This window comes from Prionailurus bengalensis, chromosome C2, assembly GCF_016509475.1.
Source record: "Prionailurus bengalensis isolate Pbe53 chromosome C2, Fcat_Pben_1.1_paternal_pri, whole genome shotgun sequence".
Classification (NCBI taxonomy): Eukaryota; Metazoa; Chordata; class Mammalia; order Carnivora; family Felidae; genus Prionailurus; species Prionailurus bengalensis.
This window is the reverse complement of record NC_057350.1, coordinates 8820846-8841358: the sequence shown is the minus strand read 5'-3', so window position 1 is coordinate 8841358 and position 20513 is coordinate 8820846. Positions and strand designations below refer to the sequence as shown.

The following is a 20513-nucleotide window of genomic DNA, read 5'->3' as shown; positions in this document are numbered from 1 at the left end:
TCTGCTGTTCCCTGGCCGTAGCTGCATGGTAGCCATGCCAGGCAGGACGAAGGGCAAGTTCCTCCTTCAGGTGATGTATGTTGGGCCTCAGGAAGCCTGAGTCAAAACCACAGAAGCTCCGAGGCCAATCCGGTGGCTGGTTAAGCTCCTTCTTAGGAGCCAGGATTCCGATTTCGCTCTCAGCAGTGGGGTAGAGGGTGGTGTCCCTTGTGGGCCCTTGTGCACAGACAGCTGACCCGAAGGGCTGCTGTGGTCCCAGCTTAGGAATGGAGCTGGAAAGTGAGGCTGACTATAGCAACGAGAACAGAGCCCCTCCTCCTCCTTTCCCAGACCTGAAGACTCTAGACAAGTGCGGGTGGAAGCAGGGGAAGGGAGTGCGACATTGTCATTCTCACACAAAAATAATGGGAGTTTGAGCCCGGAATCATTACCGTGGTGGAATGCGTCTGGGTTGAGACTCAGGCAGACGCCTGGAAATTGTTGTCGGGAATGGAAACGCTTTGATTTAGAGGGTTTGCTGAACTAAACTTCAACAGATCCGAGCCCATTTTCTACCGAAGCCTGGAATAATGTAGATTAAAAAAAAAAAAAAAAAGCTGACTTTTTTTTTTTTTTTTTTTTTTTTTTTTAGAATAAGGTGGAACTTTACAACCCTCTCCGCATGGGGTCCGGGAGGGCGAGCTCCCCGTCGCCGAGCAGGAGGCTGCGGGCAGTGGGGAGGAACTCCGGGCTGCGGGGCCTTGGAGGCTCGAGGCAGGACATGGAGCGCGCGCCAGCCGCCCATTCGGGTCCCCCGGGGGCACAACCCGGGCCGCGGCGGCGCGCTCTGGGGCGCGCGCGGACGGGCAGCCGGACTGGACGGCGCGGGGCCACGCGCGCTCCGCAGTGCGGACGGCGGCCGGGCCTGCGCCCCAGCCTCCGAGGTCTCGGCGCGAAGCTCTGGGCGCCCCGGGCCTTCCGTCGGGCGTCTGAGCACGTACTTGGCCGGCGGCCAGGTGGGGCCGGGCTGGAAGCCCCCTCCCTTCCCCGTCCGGCGGGCCCAGCGAGGCCTTCTCGGGGCGCCCCCACCCACCCCCCGCCTTCAAACCCTATGCCTGGACTCGGTGTGCGACGGTTGGTTTGGAAAAGGGCCCCAAAGCCGGGCTTCCCGGGGACCCCGGGGAGAACGAAGCATTCCGAGGCCAGAGGAAGCGCGTGGAGGACCCCAGAACCGTGACAGTTTCCTGGGTCCTGGAGTCGAGCGAGGCGGCAGTGCCAGCTCTGGGCTACCCTGGAGAGTCGAGGCGGGAGCCCGGGCTCGTACTCCCCCCGTTACCCCCTCGCCCAGGCGCGCGACGCCCGGTAGCCAAGGACGGAGCCCCTGGGCCTGCGGGCCCCGCCGGTGGTAATGCTCCGAATGCCGGTTGTAAACGCCCCCGCAGGGTGACGGGCGTCACTGGTTCGCTCCCGGCGTTCGGAGGTGGAGGGTGGCTCTCGGTGGAGGAGCTGAGCAGCACCTCAGCACCCCCCCCCCCCCCACACACACACACCCTTCTGGACTCTGGAGTAGTCTGCAGTCAGCCAGCATAACCTTGTGTCCTCACATGGTCCACGGATTCGCAAGAGGCCGTGCTCCCCAATAACACGCCTCTTTCTCTGGCAAGGCGCTGGTAACTGGGGGACTAAGGAGGAGGAGAGAGCTGGAGGCAGGGAAGGAATGGAAAGGCAGGAGAAGGCTGGACCAAGGCGTTGGTACCACCGAGGCCTTCCACTGGACCCAGGGCTTTGTCAGCACCCTCTGGTTTAGCTCATTGAATTCCACAACCACCCCCCACCCCCCCCCACCCCCGCTTTGGAGTTAAAAAATAGAGGTTAGAGGTCAGGGCTCTTGCTGGAGATCCGACCATCCAGACCCGCCCAGCTGCCATCTTAAACGCAGGAGTGGGAGCAGAAGGAGGTGAGCCCCCAGCGTGTCCCCTGGGGACTCCAGAAAATCTGTCCTGGATTTTTCTCAATCTCAGATCCAACTCTCCGTGGGCGGGTGGTGGCAGGGTCAGGCATTCCCTTATTAACCCTGCCTGGTTTTCACAAGATCCCTGTGAGGAATGTTTGTGTCACCTTCTAGATAGATACCCAAGGCTGCCTTCAAGAACTGGCCATCCTGGGAGTTCTTACCAAACTCTGGATCCTTTATCTGAGGTTGCACAGCTCAACAGCTGTTTGTTGACTGACTGACTGAGCACTCAGAGAGGAGGGGCCATATTTAGATAGCTTCAGTGGCAAGAGAGCCTGGTAAGTTTTAAGGCAAACAGCAAGGGAGCCAGCCAGACCACCAAGTGTGAATACCAAGTGTAGGTATGCACGAACCCGAACCCTCGGAGGCCAGGGGTGGCAGAAAGGGGTTTCCTGGGTCCTTTTTCCTCTGACCCAGTGGCTGACCTCCTCTTCCATGACCTGGCCATCTGGGTTCCTAGTAGCAGGGAGTCCCCTGCAGACACATGTAGGTCAATTGGGACAGCAAACCCTGACAGGGGAACCACAGGCCAGGCTTGGGATCCACCCCCTCCATCCGGCAGCTCCCCCCACAGTCAGTGGAGGTGGGGAGCGCTCCCAGGATCAGGTGAGATAGACCACCAACCGATGATAACCTTGTAGGAGTTTAGCTCAGTCTTACCCTTCTCTCCTCATTTCTCCAACAAATAAAGCCCTTTGTTAGGTCCAGATGAGGGCCACGAGCCCAGCGCCTACTTTTTCAGGGTATATGGCTTTACAGCACCAAGATGTTCATTGCTGTTACAAACCTTACCTTATTTAGTCTCTACATTCAGCCCACCTTAGATAGATTTTTATGGGTGGAGTGGAAAGGCCTCACCCACAGAGGTTCCTTCCTGAGAGAGAGAGAGAGAGAAAGAGAGAGAGAGAGGGCACACACATGCAGGTGGGGAAGAGGCAGAGGGAGAGAGAGAATCCCAAGCAGGCTGCACGCACAGTGCAGAGCCCAACAAGGGGCTCCATCTTGGTGAGGGCATGACCTGAGCTGAAATCAGGAGTCCTAGGTCAACCTAGGCCACAGAGGTGCCTTACCCACAGAGGCTTCTAATGCAAGAGCTGGCTGTGATGGCATGGGGGCACAGAAGCGTGAGGGGAACCTGTCCATTAGCCCTGCCACCTCAGGCTAGGTCCAGAAGGGGCATTCAGACCAAATTCTAGCAGCAAGGCAGAGGTGTCAGGAAATTACAGGAAAAATTCTAATGATAGAAGAGAACAAGCTCTATTGAAGTATCTGGGTATTTGAATTATATGAAAAACTGTCCTGTGTACCCAGTGCACTTTTGCATATCAGGCCAGAGCTGCCCATGCAGCTTTCGGGAGAGCTGGGCAGGGAAGTCTGGTCTGGGTCTGCACCTTTCCTGAAGGTGCAGATTTCCCCAGGTGACCTGGCTGCAGACACTGCAAGAAGCCTTGTCTGGGAGGTCGAGTTCACTTTTCCCCCTGAGCCAGGCAAGGCCAGTGTGGTGCAAACCAGGGAAAGGAACCAGGAGTTGGGTAAAGGAGAGTTACCTGGGCACAGTTGTCCATTTTCAGAAATCACGATTCCTGGGTCTTTATTAAATTCTTCTTTCATTTAGGCCCCAGGGCTTTTAAATTTTGGTTCCTTAAATGGAATAAACGTTGGCCCCACCAAGCCATCTGTATAGATGGGGGTGCGGGGGGGGCAGGGAAGGACCTGCTAGTGAAAGTCAGTGGCTCCCTAGTACTGTGGTCACCGTGGTAATCCTTGGGAGGGAAAGTGAGTGCACAGTGATTTCCTGGGGTTCAGAAGACACCTCCGTTCACGTGGTGGAGACTGAGGTGCTGGGATCCCGTTTCGGGGGGGATCAGGATATGATGAAACTACCCACTTTCTTACAAGGAGACCAGGATAAACCCCAAATCCCTAGAGCCCAGGAGGAGAAATTAAAGGTCATTCCTTTTTTAGTTGCGGGACGGAGTTTGTTGGGAAGGGCCTCCAAAGCTTTTGTGGGGGTTGGGGGGCTCTGATTCCCTAGGTGTCTTGGGCCCCGAGGCTCCCTCGGGCTTGGGGTGGAGGCCTCCAGAATCTGAGATGCCCCCACACCCAAGGGAACAGTGGGGGAGACCAGAGTGCCTACCTGGCGACTTTCCAGGCAATCCACTCGCCGCGGGTTTGGAGGAGTTGTGTGGTCCCAGGAATGGTCCCTGAATTCACCGTGACTAGGCAGGGTTCCCCAACCCGCGCGTCCTGCTCTGGCTTCAAGTCCCGCACTCCCGGTGCACAGCCGGGCGGGCAGGGATTGGTCCCGCCTTCCGGCCTGGCCTGCGGTTCTGCGCGGAGGGGAGGCATATCCCCCCCCCCAATGGGACCCACAGTTTACCCCTCAGGGGGTCGCTGCCGGGGAGAAGGGGCAGGTGGACCGCGGGAATGGGCCTGGAGCCCCCATCTCCGCTGGGGGGAACAGGGCGCAGGCTGAGACAGCACTCCCGGCCTCGCCACCTCTCGCCGGGGCGTGGAGCTAACTGGACCTAACTGGACGGATGCAGGCCAGGCTCCCAACACCAGGACTCCAGGGAGCAACACTTAGCTCCACAAGGTCACCCGGCTTTCCTCCTCACTCCCGAATATGCAGACGAAAGTCTGGGATTTCTGGGGTCGCAGCAGCTGAGCCGGGAGACACAGGAGAGGAGGCTTCCCTGGGCAGGGCCCCTGTCCCCTGGTGTGGTTTCTGAAACCCTGGTGACCTTCAAGGAGGTGGTGGGGAGAAGCAGGAGGCCTTGGGGGAGCGGTTAAAAACTGGGGCATCCTAATTATGTGGTAACAGGTACCTTCCAGAAATCCTCGAGTACTTACAGGGCTCCCACCGCCTTCTGCCCATACCCCCGCAGACCTCTGGCATGTTTGGAGCTGGCCCTCGGGAAACCCACCTCCCCCAAACCCTTCCCAAGCTGGAGCACTTGGATTGGAAGAGGGTCGGGGCTCCCAAGGTGCCTGCAGGGGCTGGGGAGTCCGAGGGATTATGTGAGGTTAATATATGTATCATATCATATGTATTATACGTACTATGCTGGAAGAGCTGCGTCCTGGACGGTGAGGTCTTTTTCGTCTGGGCCTCTCTGCCTTTGGGAAAATGCCTGTTTGCTGGCAACTCAGCAAAGGGAGGGAGGGTCCTTGGGGGAATATTTACAGGTCAAATCGATATCCCCGTTTGGCTTCAAGGATGGCCAATTTCAAAGCAGATTAGATTACTTTGTGGCATTTCAAATAAAACGGCAATTTCAGAGCCGTGAGCACGTTGGCGACCCACGGGAGCTATGGGTCTGGCGAGCTCAGCGTGCACTGGGGGTGCTTGGACCCAAGGCCTCGGCGGGAATATCTCCTCTGGCCTTCTTTCTCTTTAATCCAGAGCAAAGGGACGATGGCAGGGACACAGACAGCGACCTGCGGGGCCGGGGAGGTGGCGGGAGGTGGGGGGGGGACGCTCGGGACTCCAGTCGGCGCCCGGCGCCCGACACGGATGCAGAAGTTCCCCGTGCTCTGTCTGGCGTGGGGGTCGGTCGATCGGCGCTGCTGTTGACCCGTTTGCTTTATTCCTGGATCCAGGTTTAGGAGATGCATGGGGACAGCCGAGCCGCACAGGGCCCCTAGACAGCGTCGCCAAGGAGCTGGGATCACACTTGCTTCAGGTAAAGCCTCCTTGCGGAGGGGAGTGCCGCCTTGGCCTAAGGCTCTGACCCATGCTGGGTGGGGCTCCCTTCTTACCCCCACTCCCAGTCTCAAGGTGACCCTCCCCAAGGAGCCCTAGGTGGGTCAATAGGACACCATCAGAATGCAGAGGTCGCCAGAGGCAAGGGACAGCTCCTGAACCTCCAGGCAGTTGACGACCCCATTCGCCCCATGGATCCCCCTTGCCCCTTGCTTCCCCCCGGAGGCCGGGACTGGGGGAGGACTCAGCTCAACCGGAGTAACCTAGGGCCAGCCCCACTGTGATCTGATCCCGTCTCCCAGCCTCAGTACTCACTAGACCTTGAGACCTAGGCCTAAGGATGCCCGTGGTCGCAGGCAGGGTTCTTTCCAACCTTACTTCCCTTAGCGAACTTTTGTGGAGCGCTTGCTCTGTGCCAGACGTGTGCCAGGTGCCTGAGCCAAAGAAGGAATGAATCGGGGCTCTGAGCCAGTGTGGCAGTTTTAAAGCCTTTGACAGTCGTGTATGTTTGGAGGGGGTGAAAAAAAAAAAAAAGACAGCATCTATAATAGAATATTAACGGTTGGCATTTATTGGCAGTTTACTACGGACCAGATTCTGTTTTAAGTCTTACTGTGTGATCCTGGGTCACCACCACCTAGAGTAGGTTCTATTTTTGGCTCCATTTTTATAAAGGAGGAAATCGAGGCACAGAGAGGTTAAGCAACATGCCTGAGATCACACAGCAAGTGCTGGGGCCTGGTTCATCCCAAGTCGTCCAGCTCTTGAGCGCTGCAGGTCACAACCTGGTGCAGCCTCAGGTGTCACAGAGGGAGCCCTTATTTGGTTTGTGGTCAGCCGCTTAGGGCCCCCCCCCCCCCCCCCCCCCCCCCCGCCTCTGAGTCATTCTTAGCGCCCCCAGCTCGGAATCATCCAGTCCATGGTTGCTAAAATGCTCCTGACCTCGGATTTCACTCGCGGTCTCCACAGCTCTGGCCGGGTAAGCGTGCACACGACTGGCCATTTCCAAATCAGCAGCTGGCACTGAGTGGGGACAGCAACGCCTAGTGTCCCAGAATCTTTCAAATGCCCTTTACAGAGCCTCATCAACGACCCGATTCATTCCCCCCCCACCCGTCATTTGTCTCTGCCATCGAAAAATGCTCACCAAGAGCTGTTTTGCATTTCCACCTTCTATTTCGTGTTTTCTTTAAAAGAAAAAAAAAGTTGGCGACAGTAGGCAGTGACTTGGGTCATCGAGTCAGCCAAGAGCACCGCATTTCGAAAAAAGCGGATCTTTTAAAAACCCCTTTCCCTGAATGTCCTGGTGGGATTTCCGCCCGCCCCCTTGCATGCTCTGAGGAAGAGAGGATCCCGAGAATATTTGAAACCTGAAGCTTTTATAGCATAAAGCAAACGTTGTGGCAGCCTGGGCTGGGAAATGGCGCTCTTGGAGTCTTTCCCGCGCCCTGTGCCTACCCCCTCGCTCGCTTCCAGCACCGTGCGCGGTATTTTGCTTGTTTGATACTCCTACATGGTATAAGTGAACACTAACACCAGGAACAACTCCCGTGGAAACCTGGCGGGCAAAGTCAACTCGCCTCGGTGCCTCTGATGTGCGTTTCTTTAATGCCGGAATGCTGTATGCATGGGCATGTTTGCAGTTAACATACATTCAAGAGAATTCGGTAATCTGAAGCTGGGAAGCTATATCCAACGTTTTCCATTAAGGATATTATTTTTTTAGCTACTGCTGGCAACTTTCAGAATTTAATTACGATGATTTTTCTTTTTCTTTTACTCACATGGCTGGCTGTCAGATACCGTTTCAATAAATGTATCTCTTCAATGATTTTGGAGCTAAGCACAAGGGCGCAGATGTGCCAAAACGTTTATAACTTTAGAAATTGCAGTATGTTTTATATTTTTGAAACGGAATTTAGTTGGGAGAATATGTTGTAGCTGAGTTCAGAACGAGAAAGGAAGGCTTATAATCAAGATGTGGATTTCAACCTGAGCATAGGTTGGGACGATGATAGTTGAGTTGGCAAAGAATTTTTACAGTAAAACTGTACTTGAGACGACAGAATGTAAGGATATCTTTCAAGTTTCACTTCTACTACATTCTTTTTAGGCCCCCTCCAAAGAGGGGGCAGATTTAGCAAAACCGAAGGTAATCTGGTTTCAATTACATGCTGTAAAAATAGAATTTGTGGCCAGAAATTAATTTGGAATATTTTTTATGGGGGCAGCATTGTGGGTTGTATGGACCTTTCACCAACTTTATTGCTTTTCTTTGGTTCTGGATCTAAAATATGAATGGGTAAATAAAATGCAGTTTCCTTTTTCAAAAATAATTTAGTCTTTTTATCCTTGCCACATATAAATATAATCATTACCTTTTTATTTGTCTTAATTAGCTCTTAAAATTTTACTTTATTTTTTTGAGGGCTGGCCAACCTAGGCAATATCATTTAGGTAGTTTTAATTTTTCAGAAATTGCTACTTTTTCTCCTTGAATTTTGCAAAGGTTATTTGATCTCTTGCAAATTCTAAGTAGTTAATTCTGTAGACATAGTCTGTTAAAATAACCGGGTATTTTATTTTCAGGGGAGTGGTAGTGTTCGGAATTTATTATTCAAATGGTACTTAGGGGTAACTAGAAAATTGTGGCAAATAAAGCATATGTCCTAGCGGTATAAAGGACTGCCAATTATGACATAAAATGGTCTATATAGTGGTAGGTTTCCCCCTAAGTACCATAGAAGTCCGGATTTGTGCTAAGTGCTAAAATAACCCTAAACAATAAAGCTACTGCATTTAAACTGAGCACGTTAGGAATTCTCAAATGTTTTGCATGATTTTTGTGATGTGGCTGTAAGATTGTTTTTAAAGTGCTTTAAAAGCATTTGAGAGCCTGGTCCCGGGAACTGCACGTTGAGCGTTGTAACCCACAGTCCCTGCACTCCATTTTGCATTGAACAAATATGTATTGATGATAATATTTTATATGTTCCTCCACTCCAGCGATGGCACAATTACTTGATTTAACTCTGATGTAGAACTGTCACCTCTCACTCTGGCACTTTCTTTTACAGACTTTGGACGGATTTGTTTTCGTGGTAGCATCTGATGGCAAAATCATGTATATATCGGAAACAGCTTCTGTACATTTAGGCTTGTCACAGGTAGGTATTCCCTAACTTTATGTACAACCAAAATACAGAATTCAGTGTTGGCGGACCTTGACAGTCTTGTCCAACTTGAAAATGATTCTGTTCAGGCGTCTGCTTTTGTGTGTGCAATAATCCGAAATTGCAAAATCATCTTCGTAGGCCATCCCGCAGGGCTCTTCGTGTTGCATTTTGAAGGTTTTACTTTCTTTTTCCTTTGGGATTAATGACCAGTAGATCTTTGCAACAGTCAGCTTTGTTCTGAGATTCTGTCTGATAGCCTGGACTCTGCTTCTGCAGTAACACTCTGCCACTAACAAGAGCTTTACAAAGGGAGATTTTCCAGTCCACGCTTGCTGGTCGGCACGTGGTATTGTGAGTTGCCATGAAAGCAAGAGGGAAACTGATGTCGAACATGGATTTTATGCAGACTGTGCTTTGGGGAGAGAGAAGGGGGGGGGTGTAGATTTATGAGTGTTCACATGGAATTCAGGGTAATTTTTCCTGAGTTTTTCCAGTTCAGTGGTCGTTTCAGTAAAGCATTTTATATGCTTGTGATAGAAACTCATAAAACTCAGTTTACTACTGTTTTGCTCAGCAAGGTCCTGTTTTCTTTAGAACATTTAAATATTACCGATTTTTCTGCAACTGTCTTCTAAAAGGGGGTGCATCCCATAAAGGAAAGAGGTGCACACAGCTTTTATCTATTTGCGTCAAGCCAAGGGTTTGGGGGAGAATTCGGCTGCTGTCTGAGCTCCTCCCAGTGGGGGGAGGGGAGGAGTCTAACTGATTGTTGCCGTTCACATTTCTGATTTAATAAGCGTGGATAGTGGTTCCAAAAGTCACACTTTTTATACATACAGAGACTAAATGTTTCTTTACATTGTGAAGTATCAGAGTGCTTGTGTCCATCGCAACTGAAGACACGCTAGAATTAATTAGATACAGGAAATGGGCTCCCAGGAGGCAGATGAATAATCTGTATTGCACCGACCCCCTCTGTAGTTACGCCAAAATAAAACATGCCAATTAACGTGGCTGGAGTTTTTTCATTGAAAAACAAAATTACCAATTTGGAAGCCTGCATCTGGTGTATTCCTTTTCTTTTTTCTGCCGATGCATTTTTTAAAATTTGCTATTTGTTTACAGTCTTCTCTTCCAACGTGTATACATCTTTATCCACGCCCAAGGAGGGGGTGGTGTCTGTGCCTATGTTTCTTATGCAAAGTCCTTTAAAGAGAATCTCATATTAAGATTATTTGGCGTTTCCTTTTCTCTTCCTCTTCTCTTCCTTTACGAAACCAGGTCTCCCAGATAAGATTTGCTAAGGCTTGGCTCTTACCCTTATGTGACTGATGGTAGTAGTATACTTGTGGAAGAGGAAATACTGTTGGGAACATGATATTTACTATTTATATATTTTCCAAGGTATTATACTCTGAGTTTCTATCTTGCCTTATTTAGAATTATTTAAGGCCCTTTAGTTATAACCATCCTGGTTTCTAGTCCTAATTTGATATGTGGCTGAATGATTTTGAGTAGATTACTTGACTTTTTCCTCATAAGTTATCAAATCTTTGGTTAGTCTTATCATAATGTCACAAAAAAGACAAAACAGTTCACATTCTTTAAAAAAGGACTGCACATTGGGGCACCTGGGTGGCTCAGTCGGTTAAGCGTCCGACTTCAGCTCAGGTCATAATCTCACAGTCTGTGAGTTCAAGCCCCACATCGGACTCTGTGCTGACGGCTTAGAGCCTGTTTCGGATGCTGTGTCTCCCTCTCTCTCTGTCCCTCCCCTGCTCATGCTCTGTCTCTCTCTGTCTCAAAAATGAACAAAAACGTTAAAAAAAATTTTAAAAAAAGGACTGCACAAAGATAAAACAGGTAAAGTCACTAGTATCAAATACTAAAGTCAGATCTGAGTTCCCTAGCAGTCAAAGCAAAAAGGGAAATGTATAGCTATATGGTTTCATTGTCTTGATAGAGCAGGTACTTAACCTCCCTGAACCATAACTTTAATAAGAAAATAATGCCTGCTCTACCTCTTTTTCAGGGCTGTGGTAAGAAATATATCAAAGTGCCCATTTTATGTGACTTATAAACCGTAGGGAGCTACACAAGAGCTGGGTGTCCCCACGGTTTCATTGGAACTGTACTTCAAATAGCACAAAAGTTGCTTCAAATAGTGTCCTTTGGTGGGCACATATTAGGACTGCTTAGTCATGTGACAAGGCCTGGCACATGATAAGGCCCTGTGCGCACACCAGGATGGTCTGGTTCACGCAGGCTGCTCAGTCTAATATGATATTCTCTCTCTCTGTCATTTTTCTCTCTTTATGTGGGAAATGAAATTAATTGTCCATGAACACAATAATTAAGAATGAACAAAATATCGGATAGGTGACCAGTATGCCTCCTGTTCACGATGAATTCTACAAAAGGAAATCCAAACAGAATAATTTAGGCACAATTAAAATTATATTTCCCTTTGGTCACAATGCAGAGAGAAACCTTGGTGCCATAATTTTGGAAGGGCAGGGAGTTATACACGATCACTTTTCAAGAATGTTGTAGAGATGCCTTTTGTTTATTATGTTGCTGGCCGGGAGAAGTGTCAGTTTAAAAAAAAAGATAAACTGTGTAGAGCAACTGAATTTTTTTTTTTTTTTCTTGGTCTCTTAGTGGGACTGCCTCAGCATCAGCCTCCAGCTACAAAAATACTTTAATGCAGACGTGAGCCCTCGTTAGTGTCTGGGGAGTGTTCCATGCTGAACTGTTTAAATAAGCAACAACAAACCGTTCCCACAAATCTGCCTCCTGCTCACGATTAACTCTGCAGAAGGAACTCTAGGCAGAATCACAATGTGTATTTTTTTCTGTCTTCTTTACTTAAATAGTAAAATGAAGTATTGAATAGGATGTCAAACGCCCAACTTCTCCTTTAAAAAAATTTTTTTGCACCTTTTAGATTATTTTTATTAGTAGCAAAAAGTCAGGCAAGGATGTCAAACGTGAAAACTTTATTAAAATAGGCTTAAGGATCTTTTTTTTAATCATCGGAGGTGAAAATGTTAAAATTCTATCCAGTAAGCAGAGTAACCCTTCAGACAGATTTTCTGATGAATAACGATAGTGGTAATAGCTCATATTTACATAGCGTCCTTCTGTGTTCCAAGAACTTTCAATTACTCGCGATGACATTATCTCATTAAGTAACAACATCTTTCACATTAATTCAGGGTTAAACTCTGTGTTAGCAGCTCCTGGGGAACATAAGCTCCTAGGTTTGTCATAATTGTGTGATAATTCACGGCAAAGTGGTGGTGGTGTTTTTTTTTCACATCTGCACTACCTAAATAACTATCTCAATTATCTATTTTGGAGGGTATAAAAATGATTCTTTATGTGTGATAAGCCCATCCTAATTGAAAGCGTTTTATTGAGCTTTCTTTTTTTTTTTAATTTTTTTTTTTCAACGTTTATTTATTTTGGGGACAGAGAGAGACAGAGCATGAACGGGGGAGGGGCAGAGAGAGAGGAAGACACAGAATCGGAAACAGGCTCCAGGCTCTGAGCCATCAGCCCAGAGCCTGACGTGGGGCTCGAACTCACGGACCGCGAGACCGTGACCTGGCTGAAGTCGGACGCTCAACCGACTGCGCCACCCAGGTGCCCCTATTGAGCTTTCTTTAAACGAGTGTTAGAGTAAGAAATCTGGCAGAGTTTACTATTTTTGTTTTTAAATTAGGAGACACAGTGACCCTTGCTGTCATACTTTCTTACCAGAAAGTGACAGAGACAACCACGAAGTACAAGTAAGTCTTCTCAGCTCACCGTCCAAGTGTTGGGAAACAGAGTCAGGCTTCAGGCTTGAAAATTCCATTCGGTTTATGTGCACGCAAAGGATACGTAATAATTCATATAGTCACGTTTATATCTATTTGGAGGGGTAGAGTTGGGGAAGCATTCTTTATCCACACAGGTTTATTATTAGATGGTTAGTTCCATGGTTTTTTGGTTGGTGTAATTAACTTATTTATATTTGAAAAAGGAAAAAAAGCCCTGTAAAACCTGCTGTGTGTTTCCTCAGACACTTTTAAGTGTCCCTGTGGTTTAGATTTCCTCACCAAAGTTGCATGTATTATATGACATCTAGGTCACTAATGTAAATTTTCAAGCAACTATAGGTGTGTGTGAAATGGCCATTTATGAGACATATAAAGGAAAATGTAATATTGGAGATTGTGGCCGGAACCACAACCGTAAAAATAGCCACGGCATTGTTTGGGGCCATAGACCTAATCCTTTCACTTTTGAAATAAAGAGAAAGGACAGCGTTTTATGTTTGTTGACATAACTTGAACCCTGAAACCCAAACCATCTTATTTTAAAATGCTTAATTTACCATAGTCAGCAAAACGCCCAAAGCAGAGTAATGTGCATTTCCAGAGCACTGGGTGACTTTCCCCTTCTGACCCAGAATATATCCATTTAGTGCTGTATTTATCATATGTAGTTTTCTTGGCAGGAAGGAAAGGTATTCAGCAAAACATAAAAACGCTCTTAGTAGGAAAGCAATTCATTTTGTAGTTAGCAGGGTTTTACAAATACTAAAATATCACATTGAGGGTCTGTTTTAATAAGGTTGATGTATGAGACCTGGGGAGTTTTATAGCGACAACTATAATTTTTTTTTTTTTTTTTTTTTTGGTGAGGTAGCCACATTTCTTTCAACCATTCAAAAGCACGAGTAGATATGTAAATACAGGAAACACCATGTCAACCATAATTTTGAGTCAAGGTCAGCACTGTTTTATCATTCCAAAATTTGTTCTCTAAAAACATTTCCGTTATTTGAAGACCATTTTACTTCCTGGACAGACTTAGAGTTTATAATCGACCCAAGTATTCAGCAAATCAAGCCTCTTCATTCACGGACCTTCTCTGTTCTTTTTCCAAACACATATGGCGAGAATGGGATCTTTGAAAACAGATGAAGCTACTTTAGGATTAAAACGCAAATCGAATCCCTAGAAGCAGAGATGCAAATCTTTCTGCAAGTTTATAAATACGTTTCAAAAGACATGAGTTACTGGGACGTCCGGCTGGCTCGGTCACAAGAGCACGTGACTCTTGATCTTGGGGTTGTGAGTTCGAGCCCCACGCTGGGTATAGAGATTACTTAAAATAAATCGTTAAATTTTTAAAATAAAATAAAAATAAAAAGACGTGTTTCTTTTTCCTAAGTAAGAACTCAGAGCAAACTAGAATACTTCTTTTTTCCCTCAAAAACATGCCTAAGGGAAAAATGATGGACCAACACAAAAATAATTCGCGTTATTTTTTTCATTTTAAAAACAAGCTGTTGAAATTGTAAATCAATTTAAAAAAAAAAAACAGCTCCCTTACTTATTAGCCTCTGTCCCTCTCCACCTGAGAGAGCTTCACAAGGAGCCCCCACTGCTGTCCTCAGGGAAGAGGAGATTGTCCTGTCCCACGTGGCTGACTTAACATCTGCTGGTTTATCGAAATTTTTTTAAGGATGAACAGAAACGACTTGAAAGAAGAATGTTTTCCTTTTATTCCTTATAGTTTGGAGTGAAATTACATAATAACTTTTGTCACAGGAAAATCTCCTTTCGGTCATTAGCAAAGTGCGGGTTTGGGAGGCGAGTGTCCAGGAGGGAGGCAGGGAGGCTCTCTGTAACGGGACTCCCTCCGTGGCTCTGTTGGCACAATATTGGAAAGAAACATTCCAGGAATAATGCAGAAAACAGAACTGCGAAAGCCGTTTTAGAGACAAGATGCCTTAGCGGGCCAGAAACATAATTTGTTCTGCATAAAATGGCAACTCATACGTCTTAAGACATTGGAAGAGCTGGCTCAGAGGACGGGGTAAATTACTTCACCTCTCCATGGCCGCGTGGTCCCAAGTAAAGAGCTCGTGGCCTTGATGCTAATTTGAAACTGTGGCTCCCAGGAGAACTTGTCCATTAAATTGCCTGGCTGCCTCCGTCCTGCTGCGTGAGGTGGCACGGTCAGAGCTGCCCCTTTACAGAAGATCGTGTCGTCTCTGCTCTGCTCGAGACCAGTGAGCCTCCCAACAAGACATGTGGTTCACAAGACACTTAAAAATAACAAGGGGGTGGTTAGGGACAGAGCACTCACAAGCCTGCCTTTGCTCTTTTAGCTTGCCCTCCTCTCCCCGTGGGGCAGAGCTAAGAGAGTTCGTCAGACCTGCCCAAGGTTCTCTGCCTCCCGAGGGCATTTTCTCGCAGGCTTTCAGTTTCTTCCACCCTGGGCCTGGGGGCTCTTCCTGGCCATGGTGGAACAGCCATCAGTGCCCTGGGCCCCTGATTAATCCCGGATGCACTGACACAGCCCTCGTCTATACTGGTGTACCTCTAATATAGGATCCAGCCGGCACTGCTCAGAAGGCCGTTGTGATGGTCAGAGTTTCTGGAACATTCTGTACCACTGCCCATCTTAGGATGGGGGAAGGGGGTCCAGGCCTTGAGACTCTAATATCCCCTATCATGGCACTTATGCTTGGGGGGAACAGTGGAAAAGTTCTCGTTTAGGCATCGAATCACCAGGGACCTCTGTGGATAGGTCATAATGATGCTATTTCCTAGAGACCCCCATCCCTGCAAGGCAGGGTCCTGGCCAACATCCACATGGCCTCTAGGCCTGCCGTCTTGTCCTCTGCAGGGTGTGCCTGGAAGTAGGTGGGGCCCAAGTGCTGGGGTCGCACCCCTGGGGGACATAACCAGCCTGTCACATGGCTGTCTGGAGCGGGCCCAAACCTTCCCGCAGGTCCCGCAGCCTCCCCGCCACGCCCGTGGGCGGGAGCCATCGGGCAACACAGTCATCCCAGACTTGGAAGGCCAGGGACGCGTTTCCAGCCACGTGAAAGAGGCCCGGCGGTGCCTGAGGGGCACAGCTCAGAGCTGATGGAGAAATGAACTGGAGCCCCTGTGGCTCCCACTTGCTCAGCCTCTGAGAGGGCAGACTTGGCTCTCGCAGGGACGATAGTCTGGACTTAGCAGCTGGTGTCCCAGCTGGCCAGTCCCCTCAGGCAGCATGGGAGTGCGGGGGGAAGGGCAAGGCCCTAGCTCCAGTCTGTTTTAAGCTGTCTCCTGTATAAAGGACACTGCCTGGGCCATGGGGGTCACCCACCTCCATGACACCTTTTGGTCCTGGACACCCCAGTTCCTCCTGCTCAGAACTGTCTTGGCTTTGACCCCAATCCCCATGTGGGAGGCGGTTCAGAGCGCTGCTTGATGAAAGCCACACGTTTCTGCATGGGGACAAGGTTGCAAGGAGAGGTGGGACCCCTGTCCCTGGTGGTGCCTACCTACGGTGCACCTTCCCCTTCCTCCACCCAGGCAACCCGGAGGGGATTTCTGACCCTTCCCTTCCCTCTGTGGCAGGTGGAGCTCACGGGCAACAGTATTTACGAGTACATCCATCCTTCCGACCACGACGAGATGACAGCTGTCCTCGCGGCCCACCAGCCCCTCCACCATCACCTGCTACAAGGTATTTCCTCCAGATGAGAAGAAACCAGAATGAAAACCAGACAAAGCGCTCTCTCTCTCTCTCTCTCGCTCTCTCTCTCTCTCTCTCTCGCTCTCTCTCTCAATGTGACCTGAGGGTTTTGCTTCCTGTGTTGCCAAGGGGTGGGGAAAGCATGACTGGGGCCGCCCAGCAGGGCCTCTCCAGAAAACACACAGCACGGGGCATTTGCTTTTATGCCTCTGTCCTTTGAAGCAACACTATGGATCTCATTTCTCATGCCAGACACCACGTGAGGTGCTGCAGGAGGTAAAGAAACATGGTCAGAGGCTTCTCCCCTAAAGTGCTCTTGGTTTAGAGTTCCAGGGACACAATCTAGACCTGGGCTTCTTCACCAGAGGGCCCCCAGATGGAACTCAGGGACTCTGTGAAACTGCATGGGAAGAATTACATCTTTATTCTGTCTGGCTGAATTCCGCTTTTCCTTTGCATATCGACTGTAGGCTGTCTGTCCCCTTACTCTCACTAGAACCCACGGCTTTGCCCACAACGAGAATCACATGTGTTCGTTTCACTTTGCAGTGTTCTTGTAGGTACTTAAACATATCACTGGGGCTCATTGCTACTTCAAAATGTCAAGAGTTATGAGCCTGCTACTGGGTCTTGTTATCTCACGCGTTAATAAACCAGCACATTTATAACCATATCACCACTTGTTTTAATATTTTGGTAACTGTTTTCAACACAGCTGGTTCCATTTGTGATCTCATATATTTTATCTTCGGCACTTAAAAACATTATTCTGGGTAGAGATGCCATGGCACGCATCAGTTAAGAAGCCCTTGTCTAGACGGAGGCAGGTGCACCTCCCCAGCCTGTCTCCGTGTGGGGGCAGGACCCTCCACCTGACAGTCCCATCATTTAACACATATTGACTGGGTTCTATGGTCATAAGCACCGTGTTAGGACATGATGTGGCTTGACTATTCGGTGAAGGGTGAGGAGCACATCGTTACACAAATGACTTCCTAGGTTATAATTGCAGTGCATGCTGGGAAGACAGAGAAGAACTTCTTCGGGGGGCCCTGGGCTTGTAACTCCGCCTGACAGTCCAATGAGACCAACCAGCATGTTGATCGATAGGTCTCTTGTCTGCTCTGGACTATAGTATCCCAACTTGGCCAGACTTCCCCAGTAGAACAAAATGCGAAAGGAGAAACGTGAGGCAGGGTGAGAATGGGGTCGCCAGCCAGGGAAAAGCTCGAGTTCCACTCTTACTGCTTCCTCCTGGGGAGGCTGTTCTAGGCTAGAAAGAGAGACCCTGGAAGAGCCCACTCAGTTTTATTTCATTTAAAACATTTTTATAAATGTGTTATTTATTTTTGAGAAAGAGAGAGAGACAGAGAGACAGAGCATGAACGGGGGAGGGGCAGAGAGAGAGGGAGACACAGAATTGGAAGCAGGCTCCAGGCTCTGAGCTGTCAGCACAGAGCCCAATGCGGGGCTCGAACTCACAAACTGCGAGATCGTGACCTGAGCTGAAGTCGGAAGCTTAGCTGATGCCCCAGAGCCCACTCAATTGTAAAACCACCTGCAGATTCAACTCTGTGCACCCCCCACCCCCCGCCGGCACATCCTAGCCCCAGAACTAGTCGCTGTAAGCCTCACTTTTCCTTATGAGGGAGAGAGATTGCCGTCCTGGTTTCTGAGCTGGCAGCTTGCTTTTAGCCATGGTCTGTGACTCTTAACTCCTTGCAAATGGTCTGGCTGCATAAATGCACACAAATAAGACCCCGAAGAAGTAATTTCTAACAAAATGAGGGCTGGGGGGGGAATGTACCTGAATCTCATTCTTTCACTGTGGGGCTGTTTAAAGCTGGAAGAGGCGGTGGGAGTCTTGGAGAACTCCCTAAGAATATTGGGTTGTTATTGTTCTAGAAAGTTCCACAGCATGTTAATTACATGGGCCCGGGCGCTTTCTCACTAGCTCTGGTTTCCCATCATCCTTCTGTGTCACAGCCTTAAAAGGGTGTTTGTTAAATGACAGCGCATGAGTCTTGGGAATATCATGAGACCCTTTCGGTCCCAGTCTCTGTGGGGTTCATGTCTCAGGCACAGCAACAACACAAGAGAAGCACAGAGGTCTAAGAGAGATGGGGTTGCCCCCAGATTCATTTCCACCCAAGTGTGCCAGGCCTGAGGTTCACAGGCGCTCAGACCCCTCCCTGGCTTCTTATCCACAGAGTTGTTTTTGTGCGTCTGAACTTGCCCCATCATGTCATGGTCACTGTATTGTTGGCTTTCTCCAAAGCTCCATGGTTAATTACCGGGTGAAGTTTTTTTAGACCTCAGTGCTTGGCTGGATATGGTGCAGACAGGCAGACACGTTACAGGGAAGCCTTATGTCTCACAGACCATAGCCTGCTTGCAGAGGAATTGTGGGTAAATATGGCCACCCCTCCAAGCAGGGGGAAGGGAGGAGCCTCATAGGCGATGGCTGGGAGCCTTGCCTCTACTCCTAATGGTAACCTTTCTTTAAAAATTAATCTATTAACTGCCACCAAATAACTCTATTTAGCGTGGAGTGACCTCACCCTTACCCGGGGGCATGGACACATCATTCCAGAGAACTGGCATCTGCTCACTAAAGCAGATTTAGTTTCCTTTGGGGACTCACTTGCATTTGCACTAGTGAGGTCAGAGACTGGTGGGTGAGGCCTTTGGCCCTGCCAGAGAAAGACCGAATGGGGAGGGTAAGAGCCCTGAGAAAGGAGGGGGCTACGTATGAGGGCAAAGGCTTTGATCTGGCTGAGGGGGTTCTGCATTCCAAGGCAGTCCCGGGCAGTGTCAGGGCCCTGTGGCTGTCTCCCTCTGCTGGGGAAAGAGCTGTACCTGTGAGCCCTTACTCAGTGTCCTTTACCCTGAGGGAAGCCAGATGCTTCTGGGCCTTCCCGGCCAACCCAGGCATCCACCCCAGGACTAGCCAAGGGGATTCTTTCGGTGCCAGGCCTCTCTGTGCCTGCCAGGAGGGGGCCATGGGCATGCCGAGGGGGGCTGGGCCCACTGCGCTTACAGTCCTCACCTTGGCCCCAGGTGGCTGTTTCCTGAGTTCTTGCTGTGGCTACGTTTCCAGCTGCCTGCTTCTGGAGCAGGTCTGGGGCCAGTCTCCCCACCCCACCCAAGTCCCCGCCCCAGGCAGAAGCCCCCTGGGTCAGGGTCGGGGCATTCTGGGATGAGGCTTCTGGCTGCCCCATCTGATCCTGAGCATCGACTGATATTATTGGGACAAAATCGGGGGAAGCATCGTGGAACAGTTGGCCCATCTAACCTCACTCCTGCTTTCAGAGTACGAGATAGAGAGGTCCTTCTTTCTGCGAATGAAGTGTGTTTTGGCGAAAAGAAACGCGGGCCTGACGTGCAGCGGATACAAGGTGCGAGGAGCCTCGTGTCGGGGGAGGGAAGGAGGAGGGGGCAGAGGAGGGTCTGAAGGAGGGGGCAGAGGAGGGTCTGAAGGAGGGGGCAGAGGACGGTCTGAAGGAGGGGGCAGAGGGTCTGAAGGAAGGGGCAGAGGAGGGTCTGAAGGAGGGGGCAGAGGACGGTCTGAAGGAGGGGGCAGAGGGTCTGAAGGAAGGGGCAGAGGAGGGTCTGAAGGAGGGGGAGGAGGGTCTGAAGGAGGGGGCAGAGGGTATTAAGGAGGGGGCAGAGGGTCTTAAGGAGGGGGCAGAGGGTCTTAAAGAGGGGGCAGAGGAGGGTCTGAAGGAGGGAGCAGAGGAGGGTCTGAAGGAGGGGGCAGAAGAGGGTCTGAAGGAGGGGGCAGAGGGTCTGAAGGAAGGGTCAGAGGAGGGTCTGAAGGAGGGGGCAGAGGGTCTGAAGGAGAGGGCAGAGGAGGGTCTGAAGGAGGGGGCAGAGGAGGGTCTGAAGGAGGAGGCAGAGGGTCTAAAGGAGGGGGCAGAAGAGGGTCTGAAGGAGGGAGCAGAGGAGGGTCTGAAGGAGGGGGCAGAGGAGGGTCTGAAGGAGGGGGCAGAGGAGGGTCTGAAGGAGGGAGCAGAGGGTCTGAAGGAGGGGGCAGAGGGTCTGAAGGAGAGGGCAGAGGAGGTTCTGAAGGAGGGGGCAGAGGAGGGTCTGAAGGAGGGGGCAGAGG

At 49.8% G+C, this 20513-nt stretch overlaps 1 protein-coding gene across 1 annotated transcript in view; it reads left to right on the top strand.

The window, feature by feature from the left end:
* SIM2 (SIM bHLH transcription factor 2) overlaps window positions 1–20513 on the top strand; it is a 53190-nt gene that overhangs the window by 3796 nt on the left and 28881 nt on the right. Inside the window, exons 2-5 of the mRNA XM_043593629.1 lie at window positions 5597–5679; window positions 8777–8866; window positions 16288–16396; window positions 19718–19803. Of these exons, the coding sequence (XP_043449564.1) occupies window positions 5597–5679; window positions 8777–8866; window positions 16288–16396; window positions 19718–19803 (368 nt within the window). The remainder of the gene's footprint in view (window positions 1–5596; window positions 5680–8776; window positions 8867–16287; window positions 16397–19717; window positions 19804–20513) is intronic.